At 40.8% G+C, this 21,429-nt stretch overlaps 2 protein-coding genes across 3 annotated transcripts in view; both read right to left on the bottom strand.

Moving 5' to 3' along the window:
- The window catches only part of LOC121921898 (zinc finger protein 397-like), a 942,727-nt gene that overhangs the window by 781,560 nt on the left and 139,738 nt on the right, over positions 1–21,429 (bottom strand). The window lies entirely within an intron of this gene.
- Positions 1–21,429, bottom strand: part of LOC121923630 (alpha-2-macroglobulin-like) — an 82,203-nt gene that overhangs the window by 55,464 nt on the left and 5,310 nt on the right. The window contains exons 2-10 of the mRNA XM_042454222.1: positions 20,428–20,611; positions 15,619–15,784; positions 15,123–15,175; positions 13,426–13,446; positions 8,480–8,648; positions 6,031–6,115; positions 3,275–3,398; positions 2,544–2,658; positions 777–886 (exon numbers count right to left, since the gene is read on the bottom strand). Of these exons, the coding sequence (XP_042310156.1) occupies positions 777–886; positions 2,544–2,658; positions 3,275–3,398; positions 6,031–6,115; positions 8,480–8,648; positions 13,426–13,446; positions 15,123–15,175; positions 15,619–15,784; positions 20,428–20,611 (1,027 nt within the window). The remainder of the gene's footprint in view (positions 1–776; positions 887–2,543; positions 2,659–3,274; positions 3,399–6,030; positions 6,116–8,479; positions 8,649–13,425; positions 13,447–15,122; positions 15,176–15,618; positions 15,785–20,427; positions 20,612–21,429) is intronic.

The following is a 21,429-nucleotide window of genomic DNA, read 5'->3' as shown; positions in this document are numbered from 1 at the left end:
AGCTGGCTGCTCTGTGAATGTGCACAGCAGCTGTCTTTGGGAAGATGTTGTCGCTGTGATCACTGGTTCTCCCCCCTTGCAAAGTGTGGGGTAGCTGTGTGCACATTAACACAGCAGCCTCATGCTTCAGGGGGAGCGACAAGTCATTGCATTGCCAACTGCATCCTGAAGCCAGCTGCTGTGTGTATGTGTGCACAGCAGTTTGCTTTGGGAAGCTGTTGCCAGCCAAGATTGCTGAAAGGATGAAGGGATAAGGGGAGAGGAACAGAATCACACCCATTCATACCACTTGATTACCATGGGGCCCATTGCATGAAGGCAGGAATAGAACAGGAGCAAGATTGAGATCCTATCGATGAGTTCTGCTTGTCAATTAAAAGGTGCACCAGAAGAACAAATGGAATGCAAGGCAGCAGGAGGACGAACATGGCATCGTGTAATAACTACTGAACAAAGATGCTTTGATCCTGTTAAAATTCTGTGTTTTAGTCTCATGTGATGAACTCCATAGTGTGAATGGGCTCTAGTTCAGGATGCCGAAGAGAATGTGGGTGGCATGCAGGAATCCCTCTTCCATTAGAAATAAAATAGTAATGATGTTCATGAGAGAGTGGTGGGAAGCTGCCACCATTGTCCCTCAATTTCTGCCAGCCGAGGCAGTTGTCATATTTTGTCTAATGGTTAGGCTGGCCCTGGCTGTTCCAGTGCTTGCAGAGTCTTTCTTAAATTCTCAGCTATGGAGTTGTATGCAACAAAGATTTATCAGCTGGTCATACCTGCCCTTCATACGGGATCCCGGGCTTGTAATAATGGTCCGCATCTTTTAATGTAACTTTGCTGAGTGTCTGGGTAATATCCGTGGAAGCTGAGCCTGTTAATTCCATCTCTGCCAAAAAAGAACCAATGTACAAAACACACATCAAGGAGAGTTAAAAGAACATTTGTTCTAATTCTATTTGATTCAAGCTCCCCAGGAAGTTGTCCTTGCAAGTTTCAGGGAGGAGACACAAAGAAGTTTACATAGATGCACCTACACTGTAGAAATAATACAGTTTGACACCACTTTAAGTGCTGCAGCTATGGAATCCTGGGATTGGTAGTTTTACAAGGTATTTAGCTGTCTCTGCTAAAGACTGCCCATGCCTCACATAACTACATAATCTAGGAATCTGTAGGATAGAGCCATCAAGGTAGTTATAGTATTATCGATTGCATTATTTCTACATTGTAGATGGACCTTACAATTCCCAGACGTTTTGTTGCCCTGAAGGATTCTGGGAGCTGTAGTTCAACCCAGTTCCCCAATTGCTGATAATCTGCTCCCTGTGTTGTTGTTGTTGTTGTTGTTGTTGTTGTTTTCGTTTTCCATTGGAGTTGCCAGGAACGGAATCTGGGGCCTTCAGCAGGCAAAGCATGTGCTCTGGGATTCCAACAGGGTTGGAAGAGTGGTTTGTAAAAATTGCTAGGGACAGTGATATTAGTTGACATTTCCTTCAGCCAACCTTTCCCCCCCTAGAATTAGAACAAAAGTCCTTACCACTGGCAGTTTATTATTTGTTTATTTATTTATTTATTTAACTTATATCCTGCCTTTCTCTCTGAAGGGATCCAAGGCATCTCACAGATAAAACCTATAAAATTATTATAAAATTAAAACATCTATATATAAAATCACATAAAATATATACCATTAAATATAATAAAATTTGTTGGCTCGATATCAGCAGGGCAATGAATCTGCTCTAAGTTTTAGTCCAAACTCTAACAAAATTATCCATTGTGCTGAACCTCTTTGGGAGACAGAGTTCAGCACTTTGGATAGCTCCTTTAAAGTCCAGACTATAACCCTGAGCAGATTTCCTGCTCTGGTAACACTGGAGCTACCAGCTGTCACTGGTCCTCTGTAGGAAGGGAGCCAAAGAGCAAAAATATATTTTCCAAGCCACAATTTATTATTCTGAGCTCTTGTTATTATGCACAAGAGCTTGGTGTCCAATGGGCAATGAAAACTCATGCAATAGAGAGACGCCTTAGCTTCACTGGCTTCCTGTGCAGAATTACTACCTGGGCAGAAAATACTATTTTCTGCATAGAAAACAACTTTCCAGTATTGAAAATGTCAGCTGGTTTTCTTCATACAGAATAAGTCCTGAAATGCAAAGATTTTCATTGCGCAGGATTCTCCTCGGGAAATCCCTTTTTCAGATAATATCAGACTACACTGTTATAACGCTATTATTCCACTTTAACTGCTCTGGCTGTTTCCTGGGAGACTTCTGGGTCTTGTACTTTAGTGGGAATTCTGTGCGTGAAAATTCTAAAAGCCCCTCCCTAAACTGCAAATCCCAGGATTTCACAGGAGGCAGCCATAGCAGTTCAAGTGCTATAATAGTGCTATAACAGTTTAGTCTGATATTGTCCGAAATTCATCTGTTGTTCGAGTTTTCCTAAAGTTCTTTCCATACTCCCTACTGCCCAGGACTACTACTCCCTACTGCTAGTCTTTACTCAGCCACATAGCCCACCTGTCCCATTGAACGTACCTGTGCCTTCTTCAACGATCTTGCCTTCCACTTCGATGTTCATCCTATATCCTGACCGCTTCAGTTGAAACACTTTTGTTTGCACCACCTGAGACAAACAGCCGTGCCCATCTGCCTGCAGAAGAAGCAAGACAAGTAGGTTAACCAACCATAGTGTGAAGGCTTCTGATGCCCTGGTTTCCCTTTCAGACAAGAGTGGAGAATTTATTTAAACCCAAGGGATGAATTCAGTTTTACAGGATATTTTTGGGGCAGGGGAGAAACAAAACCACCAAAAGCTATTAGCTCTTATTGCTATTAATTACAGCTCAAGTCCAGACTATTTGAAGGACCATATCTTCATATATGATCACCTAAATACCCTAAAGGCACCAGATCCCATCTTCTGATCTTGGAAGTTAGGCAGGGTCAGCCCTGACTGCTACTTGGATGGGAGACCATAATGAATACCAGGTTCTGTAAGGCTCTATTCCAGGGGAAAGAACTGGTAAAACTGCCTCTGAGCATTCCTTGCCAAAGAAAACCCTGTGAAATTCATGGGGTTGCCATGAAAGCTGGAGGACCACCAGTTTATGGGACCCAGGGGAGGACTGGATTCAGCTCCATGTCCTGAGGTCTTCATCTTGCTCTGCTTATTCTTCTAGGCAGATCTCAAACTATAGTCTGTGATCCACAAGAAAATAGTTCCCTTTCCCCTGCTACATGATTCCAGATTCAATATTGAGGCTCACCTGTCCACTGAATTCTTCACAAACACCCTCTGACTCTTTGCCATAACATTGGCTCCTGGACTCGGAATATCGTCGGCAAACACGGGCCTTCACCAGGCCTGGGACAGGCTTTCCATAGGTATACCTGCAAATCAGAAGAAGCCATAGTAAAGTAGCAGTAACAGAAAAGGAAGGAAAGAGCAATCTAGTTGCATCTAGTTGAAGCCCTTTTAGCTCATTTGATATAAGCCCATATTTGATGATGAATTGGGCAGCATGATGTGCCCAGTTTTTATTAGGCATGCCATTAGAAAATTCTATCAAACATTTTTTTTGGTAGCCTGGTATTATCCATCCCCTGCACCTTAAGCCAATAACATATTATTCTTTTGTCTGCTTGGCTCTCTATACTCAATATACAAGTTTCCAACCTGATCATGACAGTCAAAACATCTTTAGGTAGGGCTAACAATGACCACAAGAAATAGTTCTGAGTGTGTTCTAAGCTTGGTATTTTTTTAAAACAACATTCATTAGATTTAAAAACATACATATGAAACATACATACAAAATAACATACAGTATATGCATACATACATACATACATACATACATACAAGATAACAAGTCAAACATATAATGTTCAAACATTCCCCAAAGGGTCTTCAAACCTTCAAGACTTCTGCATTTGTTCAGTGTTCCTGTCTATTACTCTTCTCTGACCTTCTCTAACTCCACCCTCTTCCTTCCTCTTTGTCCTTCCCCTACTTAATTCCTCTTGTTCTCCTCCCTCTTTGGCCATCTAAAAACCCCTCTTTTCTCCTTACTAACGCTTACCATTATCCTTCTCTTCTCTGACCTTCATTCCGTCACTCAGACCATCTTCTTCATCCCTAACCTTCCATCACTTACTCTAACCTTCTACCACATACTTTAACTGTCTACCAACCCTTCTACCTTCTTTCTCGTCCTTTGAACAATGTTTACTTTACAAAAGAAAAATAAAAAATAAAAAATTAATTTAACTTCCACATACCTACAAATTCAGTCATACCTTCCTATCTATAAACATCCTACAAACATATAGTAACTTCCACCACCTTTGTTTTGTCAAATATACCACTCTCTTACAGATATGTTATCTATAGTTAGTCTGCATTATTCATTATATGACTTAAGCTATAAAGATAACCGCTTATCTCCCTCATACAAGGTCAAAAAGTAAAAAAAGAAAACACAATTTCCAACAAAGAGATGATTCTAAACTCTATTCATTTATCATCTTCGATATCACCTATATCCTGTTCCTGTTCCTCTTTAGTTTTGCTAATAATTAGGTTTACTCATATTATCATAATATCTGAAAATCAAGTTATTAATGTAAAACTAATGCATCTTCCCATTTCTTCCTAATATAGGCAGGATACAGACCGCCCAAAAAGGGTGGTCTGCCGCCACCCTGGTTTGCTGCGCAAGGGAGCCGCAGCGGACAAACTGTGTGGCTCCCTCACTCAGCAAAAAGAACCCGCAAAAAGCGGATTCTTTCTGCGGCACCATTCTGATGCCGCAAGGCACCAATGGCACACTTGTGGTGTCACAAAGGTGCCAGGATGTGCGGACGCTATGCGTCCATCACGTCAAAATGGTGGCACTCGTATGTACAGGGCTCCGCCATTTTGATGTCCTCATCACGTGCGAGGGGCGAGTTGCGTCTGGAAGCGCTGCCCCTCACACGTCACGACAGCGCCCCATAGGGCCTGTCTATCCAGCGCCATAGTTTAGTACTTTATTCCAATTTTTGGATATTGTCTCCCAAAGCTTGGTATTTTTGATGCACCCCAGATCTCTGCCCCACAGAGGGATTGTGCCATTGTTTGGGCTTTATATATAGTCAGGGCAGGGTTTACTAAATTTGCCTCCTTTAGTGGCAGCAAACTTCAAAATTGCTTTGGCTGATCTGTAAGATGTATTTTAAGGTTTAGCAATTGTTCTTTCCAAGAGGTTGTGTCTGAGTAAACCAATCCCAAATATTTAAATGTTTTCACTTGTTTTATATGTAGGCAAGAGCAATGGGACCAGGGACGTAGCCAGGATTTTAGGAAGGGGGGGGGAGGTCCAGACTAAGTGCCACCATTATAATGGGGCTTGGGTGCAGCGGCGCAGCAGCACGAACCATTCATTTTTCTAATGAGAGGATCCAGACCCCAAGAACCCCCCCCCTTGGCTACATCCCTGATGGGACTGCATCCTAGGCTGCTGCCACATTGCAGAAAGAATGCAGATTGACACCATTTTAAGGATAATATTACACTACATTGTTATAGCACTATAATACCACTTTAACTGCTATGGCTTCCTCCTGGGGAATCTCTGTCATGGCTCCATTCTATGGAATCCTGGGATTTGTAGTCTGTTATGGTATCAGAGCTCTCCAGCAGAGAAGGCTAAATCTGTCACTGCATTATTTCTGCAGTGCAGATGCAGCCTGAGCAGCCCTAGACCCAAATCTCTATAGCAGAGAGGAATACCAGATGATGGAAGACAGTATGTGATGAGAGCAACAGTGAGATCTGCAGAGCTTGGGAAATTCATTTTCTTTTAACAATCACTCCCAGAATCCCCCTATGCCAGCATGACTACTGGCTAGAGGATTCTGGGCACTGTTGTGAAAAATTACTTTCCCAAGCCATGAAGGCCAGTTGGCATTTGTGTTATCTCTCAGCAAAATTCTCTCATTGCCCTGGTTTCAAAGAGGAATCCCACCCCGCATCACTTACATGCCACAGACAGTCACTTCCATTTCTTCACTCATGATGGTTATAATTTTAGGTACTTTCACCACAACCTCGAATTTGGGCAACACTACAGGAAGGAAAGAAATACCAAGATAAATATGTATTTTATGCATTTTGCTTGGCCAATAAAGATGTCACTGTTTTGTGGATTTTGGATGTTATTGTACTTTGCTTCATGGCCAGCACGACTAACCCTGGATATGTTTTCTGGAGTAAAGGACATTAACCACACACTTATTTTCAAATTGCTTTTCAAACAGATAGCTGTATCAATTTGGTTCAATACAAAAAGAGGGGAAAAGAGGAAAAAAGGACTCTTGTGGCACCTTTAAGATGAATACATTTATTTCATCATAAGCTGTCATGGACTACTGTCCACCTGTTGCATCTGAAAAAGTGGACTGTGGCCCACAAAAACTTATGGTGAAAATAATTTATTAATCTTAACAATGTTGTATGTTTCTATTTTTTCCCCTTCCTCCTTTCAGACCACTGTTTTCCCCATATGCAATAATGAAAGTTTTTTTGCTGAAGGAGGTCTTCTGTCTCTAAGAACATTAGCATTACCATTTTGTATTTCTTGGCTAGCTAGGACCCTGTTCCCTGATAGGGTAACTTTTAACAATGTTTTTAAATTGTTGTAAGGCATTTTGAGTTTCAAACTGGGCAAAAGACAGGATAAACAACAACAACAATAACATGATGCTCTGTTGACCAGTTTTTGCCTCAGATGTCCTAGCAGTGCATTTGGGTGGAAGAGAAAATGGACTTCAATTACACTGGAAAACCAAGAGAGAATCTTTCCCTTTCCCATATGCCTGTAACCCAGAGTGTGCCAGAACCTCAATAAAAATAATGTGACACCTAGCTGTATGTTACATATTTAAGAAAACATCTAGTTTGGAACATCTCCAGTCTCACTTGTTCCCCTATTGCACAAAATATGTGCATTCCACCTCAACATTAGGTAGAACTTCTTGACAGTCAGAGCTATTCAACAGTAGAAGACGCTGCTTCCGAGTGTGGTGGACTCTCCTTCCTTGGAGGGTTTTTTTAAACACAGCCATCTGTTGGGGGTACTTTGATTGTATATTCCTCCATGGCAGAAGGGAGCTGGACTGGATAGCCCTTGGGGGTCTCTTCGAATGCTGTGATTCTATGATTCTATGTTTAGCTTTAAAAGATACTTGATCAATATTGCAATTCCCAAATATGAAAGGAAGACTCTTGACTTCAATGGGACCTATTCCCATGGAAAGATGCATAGAATTGCATCCCAAGTCTCCTAAAAGCATACACTTCTAGAGTTAGAGTTAGGGCCAGCCAGTCCATCCCTCCACCATGCAGGAATACAAAATCCAAGCACTCCCAAGAAAATTCTACGATAGGGTCACCTTAGGGCAGGGGTAGGCAACCCTTTTGAGCGGGGGGCTGGGTTGCTGTCCCTCAGACAACTGGGGGGCCGAAGCCAAAAAATAAATAATTAAATATTTTTTAAAAAAATTAAATAAATAAATAAGCCGGGACAAATATAGGACAAAATTTTCAAATGGAGGGCACTTTTTAAATAAAAAATGGAGGACACGCAAAAAAATGTGCTGATTTTTTAAAAATTTTTTAAGATAAATGCATGTTTCTGAGGCTTCTATATACAATTGCCCCACCATGCCCCTCGCGCCAGACGCCAAAGGCCCTGGCGGCAATCGGCGGCAGGACTGGGCTGGGGCCGGTCCCAAGGCCTCAGCGGGCCGCAGGTTGCCTACCCCTGCCTTAGGGTCTCCATAAGTCAGAAAGTACTTGAAGGCAAACAACAACAAATAATGACATCAGCAGAAGCCATCCCTAGGTCTCAGGTTTTGAACTAGAAACCTCAGGGCCTAAAGCAAACCTAAACACCAAACATTCATTACAGCAGGCCCTTGTATTCGCTGGGGTTTGGTTGCAGGACTCCTGTGGATACCAAAATCAGTGGATGCTCAAGTCCCATTAAATACAATGGCACAGTAAAATGGTGTCCCTTATATAAAATTATTCTATGATATTATAAAATGGCAAAGTCAAACTTTGCTTTTAGGAACATACATACAGTTCTCGCTCCATATCCATGGATTCTTTATTCACAGATTCAAGCATCCACAGCTTGAAAACATTGTGTGTGTGTGTGTGTGTTCCAAAAAGCAAACCTTTCTTTCCCCATTATATTATATAAGGGACACCATTATACTACACCATTGTATTTAATGAAACTCAAACATTGGTGGATTTTGGTATCCACAGGGAATCCTGGAACTAAACTCCAATGGATGCCAAGGGTCCACTGTACTTTTTAAATATTTTCAAACCATGGATGGTTGAATGCGTGGACAAAGAATCTGTGGATATGGATGGCCAATTTGTACTGCTGAATATACTGGCATAAGAGGTGCCTTACCGTACTCCTTCACCTCAAAGGGATGTTCCACATTTTTCCCAGAGGATTTCTTCACCACCACTTTGTAGGTCCCTTGGGTGGGCTCAGATGTGAGAGGGAAGGAGAGCTGGGTGAGGCCTACCTGCAGCTCTACATCTTGCCACTGGTACAAGCGGTTCCTCTTGGGATCCTAAACAGTATTGGAGGAAAAAATTATTTAAAAAATAACCCTACAAAATTCATGCTTTAAACTTGTTATTGTTGTTTAAACCACATTTTTGTTTGTTTAAACTTTTTTTGCATAGTTATTGTTGTTGTATGCCTTCAAATCATTTCTGATTTATGGTAACCCTATCATAGGGTTTTCTTGGCATGTTTCTTGGGGATGGGAGATTTGCCATTGCCTTTCCCTGAGGCTGAGAGAGTGTGACTTGCCCAGATAAAGTGGAGTCAGACTGCTAAAGGGCCATTCAGACTACCTTTTACCCTAGATCAGGAATCAAATCTTGCACGTGACATTCATATTGGCCCCGAATCTCTCACAATCGAATTCGAGGCATGCACAACCGTTTCATGGCAAATGCCCCATTGGCGCGAGTCATTTGGAATCAGGGGGGAAAGCCGTCTCTTTTGAAAAAACCCAGGTTCAGCGAATATGAACTTGCCCCCGATCATGATCAGAGCAAGTTCAGGGGAGGGATTTAGGTCAGAGGGAGGGCAGTGGACAGGGCAATCCCTCCCCTTCATCGGGGTGAAGGAGGAGGAGGAGGAGGAAGGAGCTGGAGGAAGGATGCAAAAAGGGGGAATCAGGGTGACTGACAGGGGATGCAAAGGGCAGAGAGGGAGGGCAGAGGGGGGAACTGGAGAAAGTGATGGAGGAGGAGGATGAAGGAGCCGGGGGAAGAAGGGGGCCATGGAGGGCAATCTGTAACGGAGCAGGAGGAGGAGAAGGAAGGAGCAGGACGAAGGGTCAATTCAGGGCAGGTCAGAGGGAGGGCACAGGACGGAGCTCGCACCAAGCAGCTTTCTCTCTTTTTTATTATTATTGACAAACTATGTGCATATTTTTTGCAATAGACAGATAGATAGATAGATAGATAGATAGATAGATAGATAGATAGACAGACAGACAGACAGACAGACAGACAGACAGATAGAATGTGGCTGCCTGTTCACTTTCCCTTTCATTTCCTTGCTTCCAGCAAAGGAAATGCTGCAAAGAGCAATTGCCGGCGGCTTTTTATGCAAATGTTACAACGTTTCTCTTTCCAATTTGGCAAATTGATACTGAATGATTTTTGCTACCGTCTTTAAGGAATTCAGAGGTAGTCTAGGGCATTCCGAGGTGATGACTTTATTATTATTATTATTATTATTATTATTATTACATGTGTATGAGGCATTGTGGGTGGCAAGGAGGGAGGATGCAGGATGCAGAGATGACATTAGCTTGCATTTTGGGGTTGACAACGGGGCCAAGGGAAGATCATAACCTGCAGTGACCCAAATACCCACAACACACACACACACACACACAGATGAGGTTTTTAAATTTGACAAAATATGTGCATACTGGCGCCTGGTTTTTTTTTAAAAAGGAGGGGGGAAGCACATTTCCGATTGGCCAATGAGTGCAGGAAACGTCACCTATGACGAACGCGGAGCTAAATTTGATTGACAGCAAGGCACCTTCATTTTAACCCAATTTCTCCAAGAGGGCATTCAGGATTAAAATACTCTGATTGGTAGTCAAGCACTTGCACTTCGGGGGGTGGAAACCGAATCTTCCCAGTTCCTTCCAGTGCAAAAAGGTCAGTCTGAATGGAGCCAAAAATTACATAGTGTAAAAATGCATTTCTGGAAACGCAGCAAAAGTATCACAGCAAGGATGATGATGATGATGATGATGATGATGATGATGATGATGAGTATGAGTGACTCTCTGCCGCTTCCACTTAATTAATGAAAGCTAGCATTTCTCTTATCTCTTCTTTCACAATATTTTTTACTAAACATTTGCTTCCTTATTTTCATAAGCAAAGGACTCTGACTCACTAAATGTATTTCAGGGAGCATAAGCTCCACCAGCCATTCTGCTGCTTCAGACCACTGAACCTACAATACATGAGTGATATTCACTGTGCTGATAAATTATTAGTATTATGAAGGTGGTAGTAGTAGTAGTATGAAGATGGGGGGACTCTCTCTCTTATATGGTTGCCACATTAAAAGCTGAAGATAGCTCCTGTACATTTAATGGCTATGTAAAAGAGAAAATTTCATCGAATGTTGCTTGTCACATAATCAGATATGGAGAGCTAGCATGGTGTGGTTTGCGAATTGGACTAGGACCTTGGGTAACCAGGGTTTAAGTCCCGGCTTGGCCATGGGAACCCACTGGGTGACCTTCAGCAAGTCACACATGCTCAGCCTTGGAAGATGACAGTGGCAAACCCCCTCTCTGAAGAAATCTTACCATGAAAACCCTATGATAAGTTTGTCTTAAGGTCGCCATAACTTGGAAGGCAAACAACACCACTCCAACGCCTGCTGAAATTACCTCTTACACAACCATTAAAGGTACAGAGGCTTGCTCTAGTTTTTACTCTGGAAGCTCTAACTTCGGTAGCCAAAATGGTAATGAGAAGATGCTTAGGGGCTTCTTGGTGGCTGCATCCAGGCTGTGCAACTCTCTTCCAAAAGAGACTCGCCAAGCCCCTTCTGCGTTGTCCTGCCAGTAGGTAAAAGCCTTTGTATTTAAAAAGGAGAGAGCCAGTGTGGCATAGTGGTTTGAGTTTTGTACTACAACTTTTGAAAACAGGGTTCAAGTCCTGTTTGGCCATGAAACTGACTGGGTGACCTTGGGCAAGTCACACTCTCTCAGCCTCAGGGGAAGGCAAGGGCAAACTTCTTCTGGATAAATCTTGTCAAGAAAAACCCATGGTAGGTTCACCTTAGGGATGCCATAAGTCGGAAATGTCTTGAAGATACACAACAGCAATGACAATGCAAAAAGGATTCTGACAATTTACAGACTGCTGGAGAAGGGCCTTCTAACTTGTTGGGCTGTTTTATTGATAATGCCTTTAAAATAACTTTATAATTAAATTATTCTGCGATATTATATTTTTAGTTGTTTTATTTGTATCTCATTCTCAGTCTTCTTGTGAGACATTTTGAGTCCCAATTTTTTTAGGGCGAAAGGTAACTATAAATCAAATCAAACCAAATTTCACACTTTTATTAATATACTGGCTGCTTTATATCTTTTTCCGTGTAGAGAACTAAATCTTAAACATGGGTTGTGGGAAGCCAATACTGGCTGCAGAAGTTAAACAGGTTTTTTAAAAACCTCAAAACCCAGCTCAGGGATGACAGAAGGCCAAAGGTTTTTCATTCCTGACTTAAAGAGATAATAACTAATTGGCTCAGTCCTCTAATTCTTGATCCTTTCTGTCATTCCCCAGAACAAAAAGCAACTGACCAAACAAAAGCTAAGCTGAGTGGATCATTTTTAAAATTTAAACTCCAAGTCAGTTATTTTAATTAATCCTGGGGGGAAAATCAGCTTTATATCTTTTTCCGTGTAGAGAACTAAATCTTAAACATGGGTTGTGGGAAGCCAATTTAAACAAAATGTACTGCCAAGTAATTTTACACAGGATTGCAGAGATGGTTAATGTTTAAGAGCCCTTTCCCCCTGTTGTGTTATCTATCCTATCAAAAGCCTATTTGCTCTAGATAATCCAAGGTAACTGTCTGATTTACTTGCAGTATGTTCTAGAGCCAAATAAAACAATACATGAATGACACTGCGGTCATTGGTTATGAGGAATGGAATCAAGTACAACAGGGACCAACATAATGGTACAGTTCTGCCAAGACTAGCTGTAACAATATTGTCCTTATAAATTAATAAATGCACCACCATGTACAGCATGAAGCAGCCTCCTCTGCCCTCAACATGATGATGAAGACGCATCCCAAAATGTTGGAGCAGGTTTTTGTTGTACAGTATTTTGCTGTATCTAGTGGTATAGGCTGTTGTACTGTGATCAGTCATGTCAGATGGGCTAAATATAAAATGCTGTATGACAATCTAGACTGCTGCCACATTTCAGAATTAGTGCAGTTTGACACTGCTTTAACTATCATTGCTCCATTCTATGGAATCCTAGGATTTGTAGTTTACTGCGGCTCCAGAGCTCTCTGACAGAGAAGTATGAATCCCAGATTCCATAGCATTGAGCCATGAAAGTTAAAGCACTGTCAAATTGCAATCATTTTGCGGTGTAGCTGCAGCCCTAGTTATGCTTCTGAGGAGTCATGACTAATGAACACATCACTAAGCTCATTTCTATTTTGCAAAGTCTCTTGCTTCCGAATCAGTCACAAGTACAAGTAGCCAAGACAAAACATGACAAATTCCCTGTGCCACAGACTCACACACATCTTTTAAAGAAATATTATATTCAACTCGTAAAACCGAATCAGTTTTTCTCAACTTGAAATGGAACTGATAAATAGTACAGAGGCTAAATTAGTGAATCTGAAGATACTATGATAAACTGTTGAGGCAAGATATAAGCAGTATCTCTTTTTAGGTATGTCACTTAAAAACAGTGTTTTGTCAGAATAGTCATTTTTTTGTTAAATATAAGGGAAGCATATGCTATTCTCTTTACATTATTACAAATATTCCAACAAAATAATCTCCACATAAAGTTCCGTATGTGTTTGAATTTAAGATTTAAACCCAATGTGCTAAAAAAGATACTACTATTTAGAGTACCGGAGACATTTCTAGAAAGCCTACTGGAAAATTTTCTGGAAAGTTTTCCATAAAATGTTCAAGTTCTCTATTTTCCCTAGAAAGCTCACATCACTCCCATCTTGTTATATTAGTTATAATTGCTTTGCGTTATTAATGAAGGAATGGATAGGGGAGTGGAGAAATCACTACTCACCTGAATGTAAACCAAAGGAAACTGTGGAGACAAAACAGAAGAGGGAGGGAGACAAAGAAAGCAGTGAATGCCAAGATACTTGAAAGGCCATTTTGTCCCCATTTTATGCCAAACCCAAGAACCAAAATAGTAGGCATTGCCATGTGGATCCATACCACTTATCTTTCTATCTTGGATCTTTATACAAGTGTAGATCCCAGAAATCACTACAAACAACCCCACGAAATAATGCAATGAATGCACTTGGAGGCAACAACAACCAGTAAAGCCAAGAGATTATTACAAGAGGTTCATCAGACCAAACTGCAAGAGCCTATAATCTTTGGTGCCTGTAAAGATAGGTTTAGGGTGTATCTACATTGTAGAAATAATGCAGTTTGACACCACTTTATGTGCTGTAGCTCCATCCTATGAAACCCTGGGATTTGTAGCTTTACAAGGTCCTTAGCCTTTTCTGCCAAAGAGGGCTGGTGCCTCCCAAAACTACAAATCCCAGGATTCTGTAGGATGGAACCATGGTAGCTAAAGCAGTGTCAAACTGCACTATTTTTACAGTGTAGATACACCCTTAGGACTTTATCACACTAGTAAGATCCCGCAGAAAAACGGGATTTAAACGAGAGTTAAATTAGAGAAAACCCGGAAACTCCCAAAGTTTATCACACGACGTCACTGTTGACGTGAAATAATGCAAAGTTAAACTGAAGCTAAACTGGAGAAAAATGGCAGCTTTTTACTTTCGGGAAATTCCGAAAGTAAAAAGGTGGCTTTTTTCTGTGCTTTAATTTTGGTTTAACTTAGCATCATTTCACTTTAGTAGCAATTCGGTGTGATAAACTTCCTGAATTTGCGGGTTCTGTTTAAATTCGAATTTAATTTAACTCTTGTTTAAATCCTGTTTTCCCGCAGGATCTCACTAGTGTGATAAAGTCCTTAGGATTGTCAGGCCTGCCTAATTTTAAGGGTTGTCTCTTATTTGAGGACGGGAATGTTTGTCCTTTATTGGATTGACAGGCGCCTCTTATTATAAGGGATGTCTCCTACCTGAGGGCTGGAAAGCTTCTTTTTTTTTTAATATAAACTGAATAAGATGCACAAACAATCCCATATTTTGAGAAGTGAGCCCTTCATAAAGACTGAAATGTGTGTGCATCATGGGGTTTATAAATGTGGACAATATGTTAATTTTCAGAGGAATACATGGCTAGGTTAACTAAAATTCATACTTTTGTTTGGTATCAAGGTACAACACACATTGTGAGTAGCTCCTTTCTTGTTGTTCTCCCTGATGTCATTAATTTCAGCTGTCCCTTTCCCCCACATTTGAATACCTGGCAACACTAGATGGACAAGAATCTTCCCTTCAGAACAGCCTTTTAGTAAGCAGTCTCAGTATTCAGGGTGCGTACCATGTGCCCTATGGACTGAATGTTGCTCCTACCTGTGGTTCAAGGCTACACAGCTGTTTAATTTGGATTGTGTCACACCATCAAAATTTGGAAGTACAACAGGTGGGTTTTAAAAGAATGCATTTCAGGATTAAAAGAAAGCACACAGCTTGTTTCAATGAGTATTGTACCCCCTGAACACCTTTTCAGAAGTATTTATAAAGGGAAGGGGGGAAAACTAAAGAGGCGTAGGATCAATGATTACAAAGAATTGAAAAAAAGTACAGGTAATTTGATGCTAAACTTTACCTTTTCATTCACGGGATGGAAGTCTTCATCCAGAGAAGCAATGCGAAACTGAACTGTGAAAGGAAGGGGGCAAAACATTATCTTAGGGTTCAGAAAAGTAACAAAGAGCTCTGAAGGTAGTGCTCTGTGGCTGCATCCGTACTGCAGACATAATCCAATTTGACACTGCTTGAACGGCCATGGCTCAGTACTGTACAATTCTGGGAACTGTAGTTTTGTGAGACATTTCAGCTCCTCTGTCAGAGAGATCTGGTGCCACAACAAACTACAAATCCCAGAATTCTATCGCATTAAGCCACGGCAGTTAAAGTGGTGTCAAACTGGATTATTTCTGCAGTGCAGATGCAGCCTATGTCTGGGTGCAAAATGAAGCAAACTGATGGTATTCCAGCAGGTGCTGCTTATCCTGCCGCCAGGTAAACAGAAGTTCCCAGCAACCATTAAAGAGCCAAGAGCCGCCTCCAGTTTTCATTCCAGTTTCCTTTTTATATATTACCTTCCTGTCCCGGCTTGTAGATGGGCTTGTCTGTCTGGACAAAGACCAGACTGTCCATGTTCTTGACCAGCACCCGTTTCCGACTCCAGAAGGATAACGTTTCCCCCTTCACTGACACAGTGAGAAGCACCACTGGTGAGTTAGTTGTGCTGTTCCCTGTGGGGATCTGGAATAAGGGAGCAGGGAAGGAAGGCGGATGTGTTATGGTCTATCTGCTTGTGCATAATGGTAAATTGGTCATCATCAGTGTCAGATTTAACCTCATTTGCCCCATTCACTGTCACCTCCCTAATACCAGCTGCAGAAGGTAAGAAGGAATTATTATTATTATTATTATTATTATTATTATCATCATTGTTATTAACTTTACTTATTATATCCCATCTTTTCCCAAGACAAGAACTCAAGGTGGCTTACATATTATTATTATTATTATTATTATTATTAAAATACACTCAATTAATAAAATCATCTGAAACAATATCATAATAATTCTTATTTTAGGGATCGGGGCCAGCTCCAGAAGATTAATCTTTCTTATTGTAAGAATTTGTTATCGTTCTGTCTGACCAGACTCTAAGATAGAATTGATGTGGTCCCACAATTTGCAATGTACTACAGTCGGACCACTGTATCCACGGATTTTGCATCCACAGATTTAACCATCCATGGCTTGGAATTTTATTTTATTTTTCAATTCCATAAAGCAAAATTTGATTTTGAACCAAACCCCAGTGGACACCAAGGGTCCATTGTATTAACAAATTAAATAAATGGAAGCCATTTTTCAGCAATAGTATAGTGACTTATTAGTCCCATACAGTATTTACTTTCATACTATCTGTCAAATTTTCTAAAAGCCATAGATCCCATACTTTCTTTCACCAGATATCTAAGAAAATGTTTCCAATTTTCCAACAACTAGTAATTTCTATTTGTGAATGAAGAAAGCAATCAAATTTTTTATGTTTCAAATGTTTATTTTCTTTAGAGTAAATGGATGGCAATAAAAGTCCAGGGCAATATTTAATATTTTGTATAGTCATTGTTGTAATTTCTTTTAAAACATTAAGCTAGAATGATCTTACTATATGGTAATCTAATTGCATATGGGTAGATGGGCAGCTTATTGTTGTGTGCCTTCAAGTTGTTTTCAGCTTATGGAAACCCTAAGGTGAACCTATCATGGGGTTTTGTTGGCAAAGTTTCTTCAGAGGAGGTTTACCATTGCTTTTCCTGAGGCTTAGAGAGTGTGACTTGCTCCAGGTCACCCAATGGGTTTAATGGCCAAGCTGGGAATCAGACCCTCGTCTCCAAAATTGTAGTCTAACACTCAAACAACTACATGTACTACATATAGTACTGGTTCTCATGCATGGCTTATACATTTAAAAGATTACAGTTAGAAGTATAGAAAAAGTCAGCATTAAAACCAAATTAAACTGTTAACCATATTAAACACACACTCTAAAAAGATTTCAAAGACCTCTACAAAATAAACTGGTTCTTGAGTCAAATCGATGAAGCAATTTAGCACCGAATAGACATTCACGCTATTCGAGCAGCGATCAAACTTTACCCGTTTCAATTTAATCCACTTCGCATTCGCATTCATCAGTGAATCAATTCAACATGAGGTCGTGTCACAGGACTGACTGTGCCACAGGGAACTGATTCAGATTCACAACTCGTTCACACTAGCACTGATTTGGTTCATTGCAAAAATGGGTAATTCAGCCGATCTGGAAGAAGCGCTTTCTATGGGTTTAGCGCTGGGGGGCCCTGCACAAACCACATCAGGGAATCAGCGCAGGGCCATTTAAACTGGTTAGATCCGCTTGCAAACCAGTTTATTATGTAGTGGGAATGAGGCCACAAGTAAGAATACAGTGTAAGCACTTACAGCCTTCTGTATAAAGGCTTTAGATTAAAAATCTTGTTTCGATAGTTTAAAAAATTCCTATGCAATCAGAAGGACAGCAAGACAGGGGCCTCTCTTGTGGATCTCAAGGTCCGGGTGACCTCATATTGGGAGATACAATCTGACAGATAGCCTGGATCTAAGTCGCATTTGTTGTTGTTGTTGTGTACCTTCAAGTTGTTTCCAACCCTATGGGGTTTTCTTGACATATTTTTTCAGAAAGGGTTTGCCATTGCCATTGTCTGAGATTGGCCTGGCCCGGGTCACCCAGTGGGTTTCACGGCCAAGCCTGGATTTGAACTCTAGTCTCCACAGTCATAGTCCAATAATACTCAAGCCACTACGCCATGCTAGCTCACTTAACCTGTTTAGAGCTTTATAGTTTGTAACCAACTTATTGAATTGTTCCCAGAAACAACTGGACTCCCCATACCCTTACCAAAAGTCTCAGGGGAAATGCAAATTCCCCATTTAAAACACATGTTCCTATTGCTCAGCAAATGGCAGTGCACCCATACCCATTGAGGGCATAGTCAAGATGGTACCACTAGGTATGCCACCTTCCCTTGGGCTCAAATCTGACCTGTCTGTCTGTCTGTCTGTCTATCTATCTATCTGGCTTTATATAGTGGTCCCTTGATATCTGCTGGGGTTTTGTTCCAGGACTCCACATGGATATTAAAATCCACGGATGCTCAAGTCCCATTATATGCAACAGCAGTAGTAAAATGGCATCCCTTACATAAAATGGCAAAATCAAGGTTTGTTTTTTGGATACCTGTATTTAAAAAAAATATTTTATAGCAATGTAAGCATTAGAAGACTGATGATTGAAAATTCTAACTTCAAATCGTATCAGATCAGTTTATTGAATTACGTAGTCTACTGACCATTCCAAACAGAATTCTAGGTTCTCCTCCCTAAAACGCAAATTCCAGGATGACATACGATGTTCTTATGGCATTTAAAGTGGAATCATACTGCTCTGACTGTGTACAGTAGTGTCAAAGTGCCCACTGTTGTTGTTTTCTAACTGTACAAAAGCCACTCTGGGAGATTTTGGCTGAACACTGACATAAATAATACATTATAATACATTATAACTTAAAGAAAAGCCAGTGGTTTGAGTGTTGGACTATGACTCTGGAGGCCAGGGTTCACTTCCCATCTCAGCCATGAAACCCACTGGGCCTAGTTCCCACTATGGTTTAAACTGGATCATGATTTCAAATGATCCAGTTTAAACCACCATGGTTCCCACTTAATTCGAATCACTGAAGCGATTCGGAAAGGAGGGGGGCCATGGTTTCTACCCATTTAATCCGGGTTTTATCCATTTAACCCACGTCAAAAAGACACTGGTAAAATGGGGTGTTTTTTGGACTGAATTGATTTATTTGTAAATAAATCAATTCAGCCCAAGTGGGAACCAGGAAGATACGGATCGGATTTGTATCCGTCCTGGTTCCCACTGGCAGCAGCTTCCCCGGCCTCCATGCCTGTTCCATCCTCAGTCCTCCTGGCCTGCCTCTCTCCTTCAGCCCCGGTGTGCCTCAGTCCTCCCACCTACCTTTCTCCTTCCACCCTGGCCTTTCCTCCACCCCTGGTATGGCCAGGAGGACAGAGGGAGGCATGGTGTGAAGTCGCGGCTGTCGCTTCCTGCACCAATTCTTGAAACCAGTGCAAACATAGTGGGAACCATGCTGTTTGCTCAACTGGTTTCAGGACTCGGTGCAGGAAGTAAATCAAGAGGTAAGTGGGAATTAGGCTCATGTGTCCTTGGGCAAGTCACACTCTCTCAGCCTCAGGAGAAGGCAATGGCAAACGTCCCTCAAAGAAACCTTGCCAAGAAAACCCCAGGATAGGATCACCTTAGGTGTTTATCACACTGGGGCTAATTTAGGCATTAAACAGAGATTAAAGCACATTTAAAGCATCCCGCAAATAAAGTGAACATGGTAACTGCACCAATTATTATCGCATGCAATTGCACAAATAAAGTGATATCAGAAATGCATTGTCGCTGAAATCCCGAAAGTAAAAAGATGTGCATTAATGTTTCTTTGGCCCATTACAGACGGGCATATAGTACGCACGGAGCGCGTACTAGGATTAGGAAGGGGTGTGACTTCTTCATGCCCCTAACCCTAGTATTTGGCGCTTCTTCTTAGCGGCAGCGAGAAGCCTCGTGGTTTGGCCACTGGGGCTTCTCGCTGCCGCTAATGATGGCGCAGGCAGACCACTTCTTTCCGGCGGTCTGTAATGCGCCTTTGTGACCACGTTAATGTCAGGTTTTGTGTGACGTCGTGTGAAATCGTTTTGCGTAATTATGCTATTATTCTGGGATATTCATGGCTTAACACCCAGTCTCCTTCATGTGATAAACTCTGAGTCTCTATAAGTTAGAAATTACTTGAAGGCACACAACTAGGATAGGATCACACAAAACACACACAACTTAAAGAAAAAATATGTTCAGCCTGAAAATACACTGCATTTTGAACACTGTTTTGGTCTAAGAATCAACACTGTCATGCTTTTTTTTAATTGCTGGAAGCTGCAGTTTGGATAGGAAAAAAGAGGAAGAAATGGAAAAAATAAGAATATCAGGAACTATGAAAATATTTCAACCAAAATGCACAAAATACATGTTGCAAGCTTACTAAGCTCCACTTGCATCTTCATCAGGCAAATTGTTAAAAACCATACCAGAGAAAAGGTGTAAAAGCTTGCAACATGTATAATGTGCATTTCTGTTTTGTGGATTTTGGGTGATGCAGTACTTGGCTATAAAGTCATCACAAACTATCAGTTGTTCAAGTCACTTCTGTTGCTAGGAACTGCAATTTTGATTTTCTTTGGTGCAATGCCTGATTGAAGACTCTTACCATAAATGGGATGCACTGGAAGTCATCTGTCTTCGTCACCACAGTTCTGACCAGGCTCTCATTATGGCCTCCATAGTCCAGCGTGATGCTCAGGGTCACAGACTCATTGAGGTGGCTCAGTTGGACGCAGATCTTCTCGGTTATCTCAGTGTGGATCAGAGAGGGCACCAACACCACGTATTGCCTGTTTGGAGGAAGAAAAAGGGAGCAGGGAGTGATGAGAGAGCTGGGACGGTATCATGATAAAAGGGTAATGTACTGGGACCTGGGAGATCTGTGTCCAAGCATATAACATATAACATATATAGGATTGATTTGATTTGCTGTGGTTGGAGCCAGGCTTGGTGCGTGGGAATAATTTAACCTAAGCCATTGATCGACTGACTGCTCAACCCAAAACAAAAACAAGAAAAACGAGTTTTAAGACGCAGTGAGAACGGGGAACAAAATAAATCCGCGTCAAAATACATTGGAGAAATGCAAATGGGAATGAAACATGAGCTAATAAAAGCCAAATCTGTATGCTCCTGTTGGTAATGGGACCGATAACCGTGATTCAAATACAATTCGAATACTTGATCCGAAGCCCACTTGCAGCAAGATAAGTCGGTTTATATGCCCAGTGGGAATGAGGCACTAGTGTTTAAAAATATATCTTTTTTTATTCAAACTGATTTCTTTACAGTAATTTTAACAAGTATTTTCCATATTCTTTAATAATAAAAATCAATCATTTCAATTTCTTCATATCTTTTATTAGTAATTCTTATAGGACATTTCCTTCCTGCAGTATTTATTAATTTTCTACCTATAATTTATTAATTATTCATATATAATATTTGTGTTATTATTACTATTAATTTTATGTCATTTAACTTTCTTTTTTCTTGTATCAGTAATTTTTCTGGGACAATTCCTTCCTACAGTATTTATTAATTTTCTATCTAGCTATTTATTATTATTATTATTATTATTATTATTATTATTATTATTATTATTATT

Source organism: Sceloporus undulatus, chromosome 2 (assembly GCF_019175285.1).
Source record: "Sceloporus undulatus isolate JIND9_A2432 ecotype Alabama chromosome 2, SceUnd_v1.1, whole genome shotgun sequence".
Classification (NCBI taxonomy): Eukaryota; Metazoa; Chordata; class Lepidosauria; order Squamata; family Phrynosomatidae; genus Sceloporus; species Sceloporus undulatus.
The sequence above is the reverse complement of the archived record's forward strand: the minus strand, read 5'-3'. Positions and strand labels throughout refer to the sequence as shown.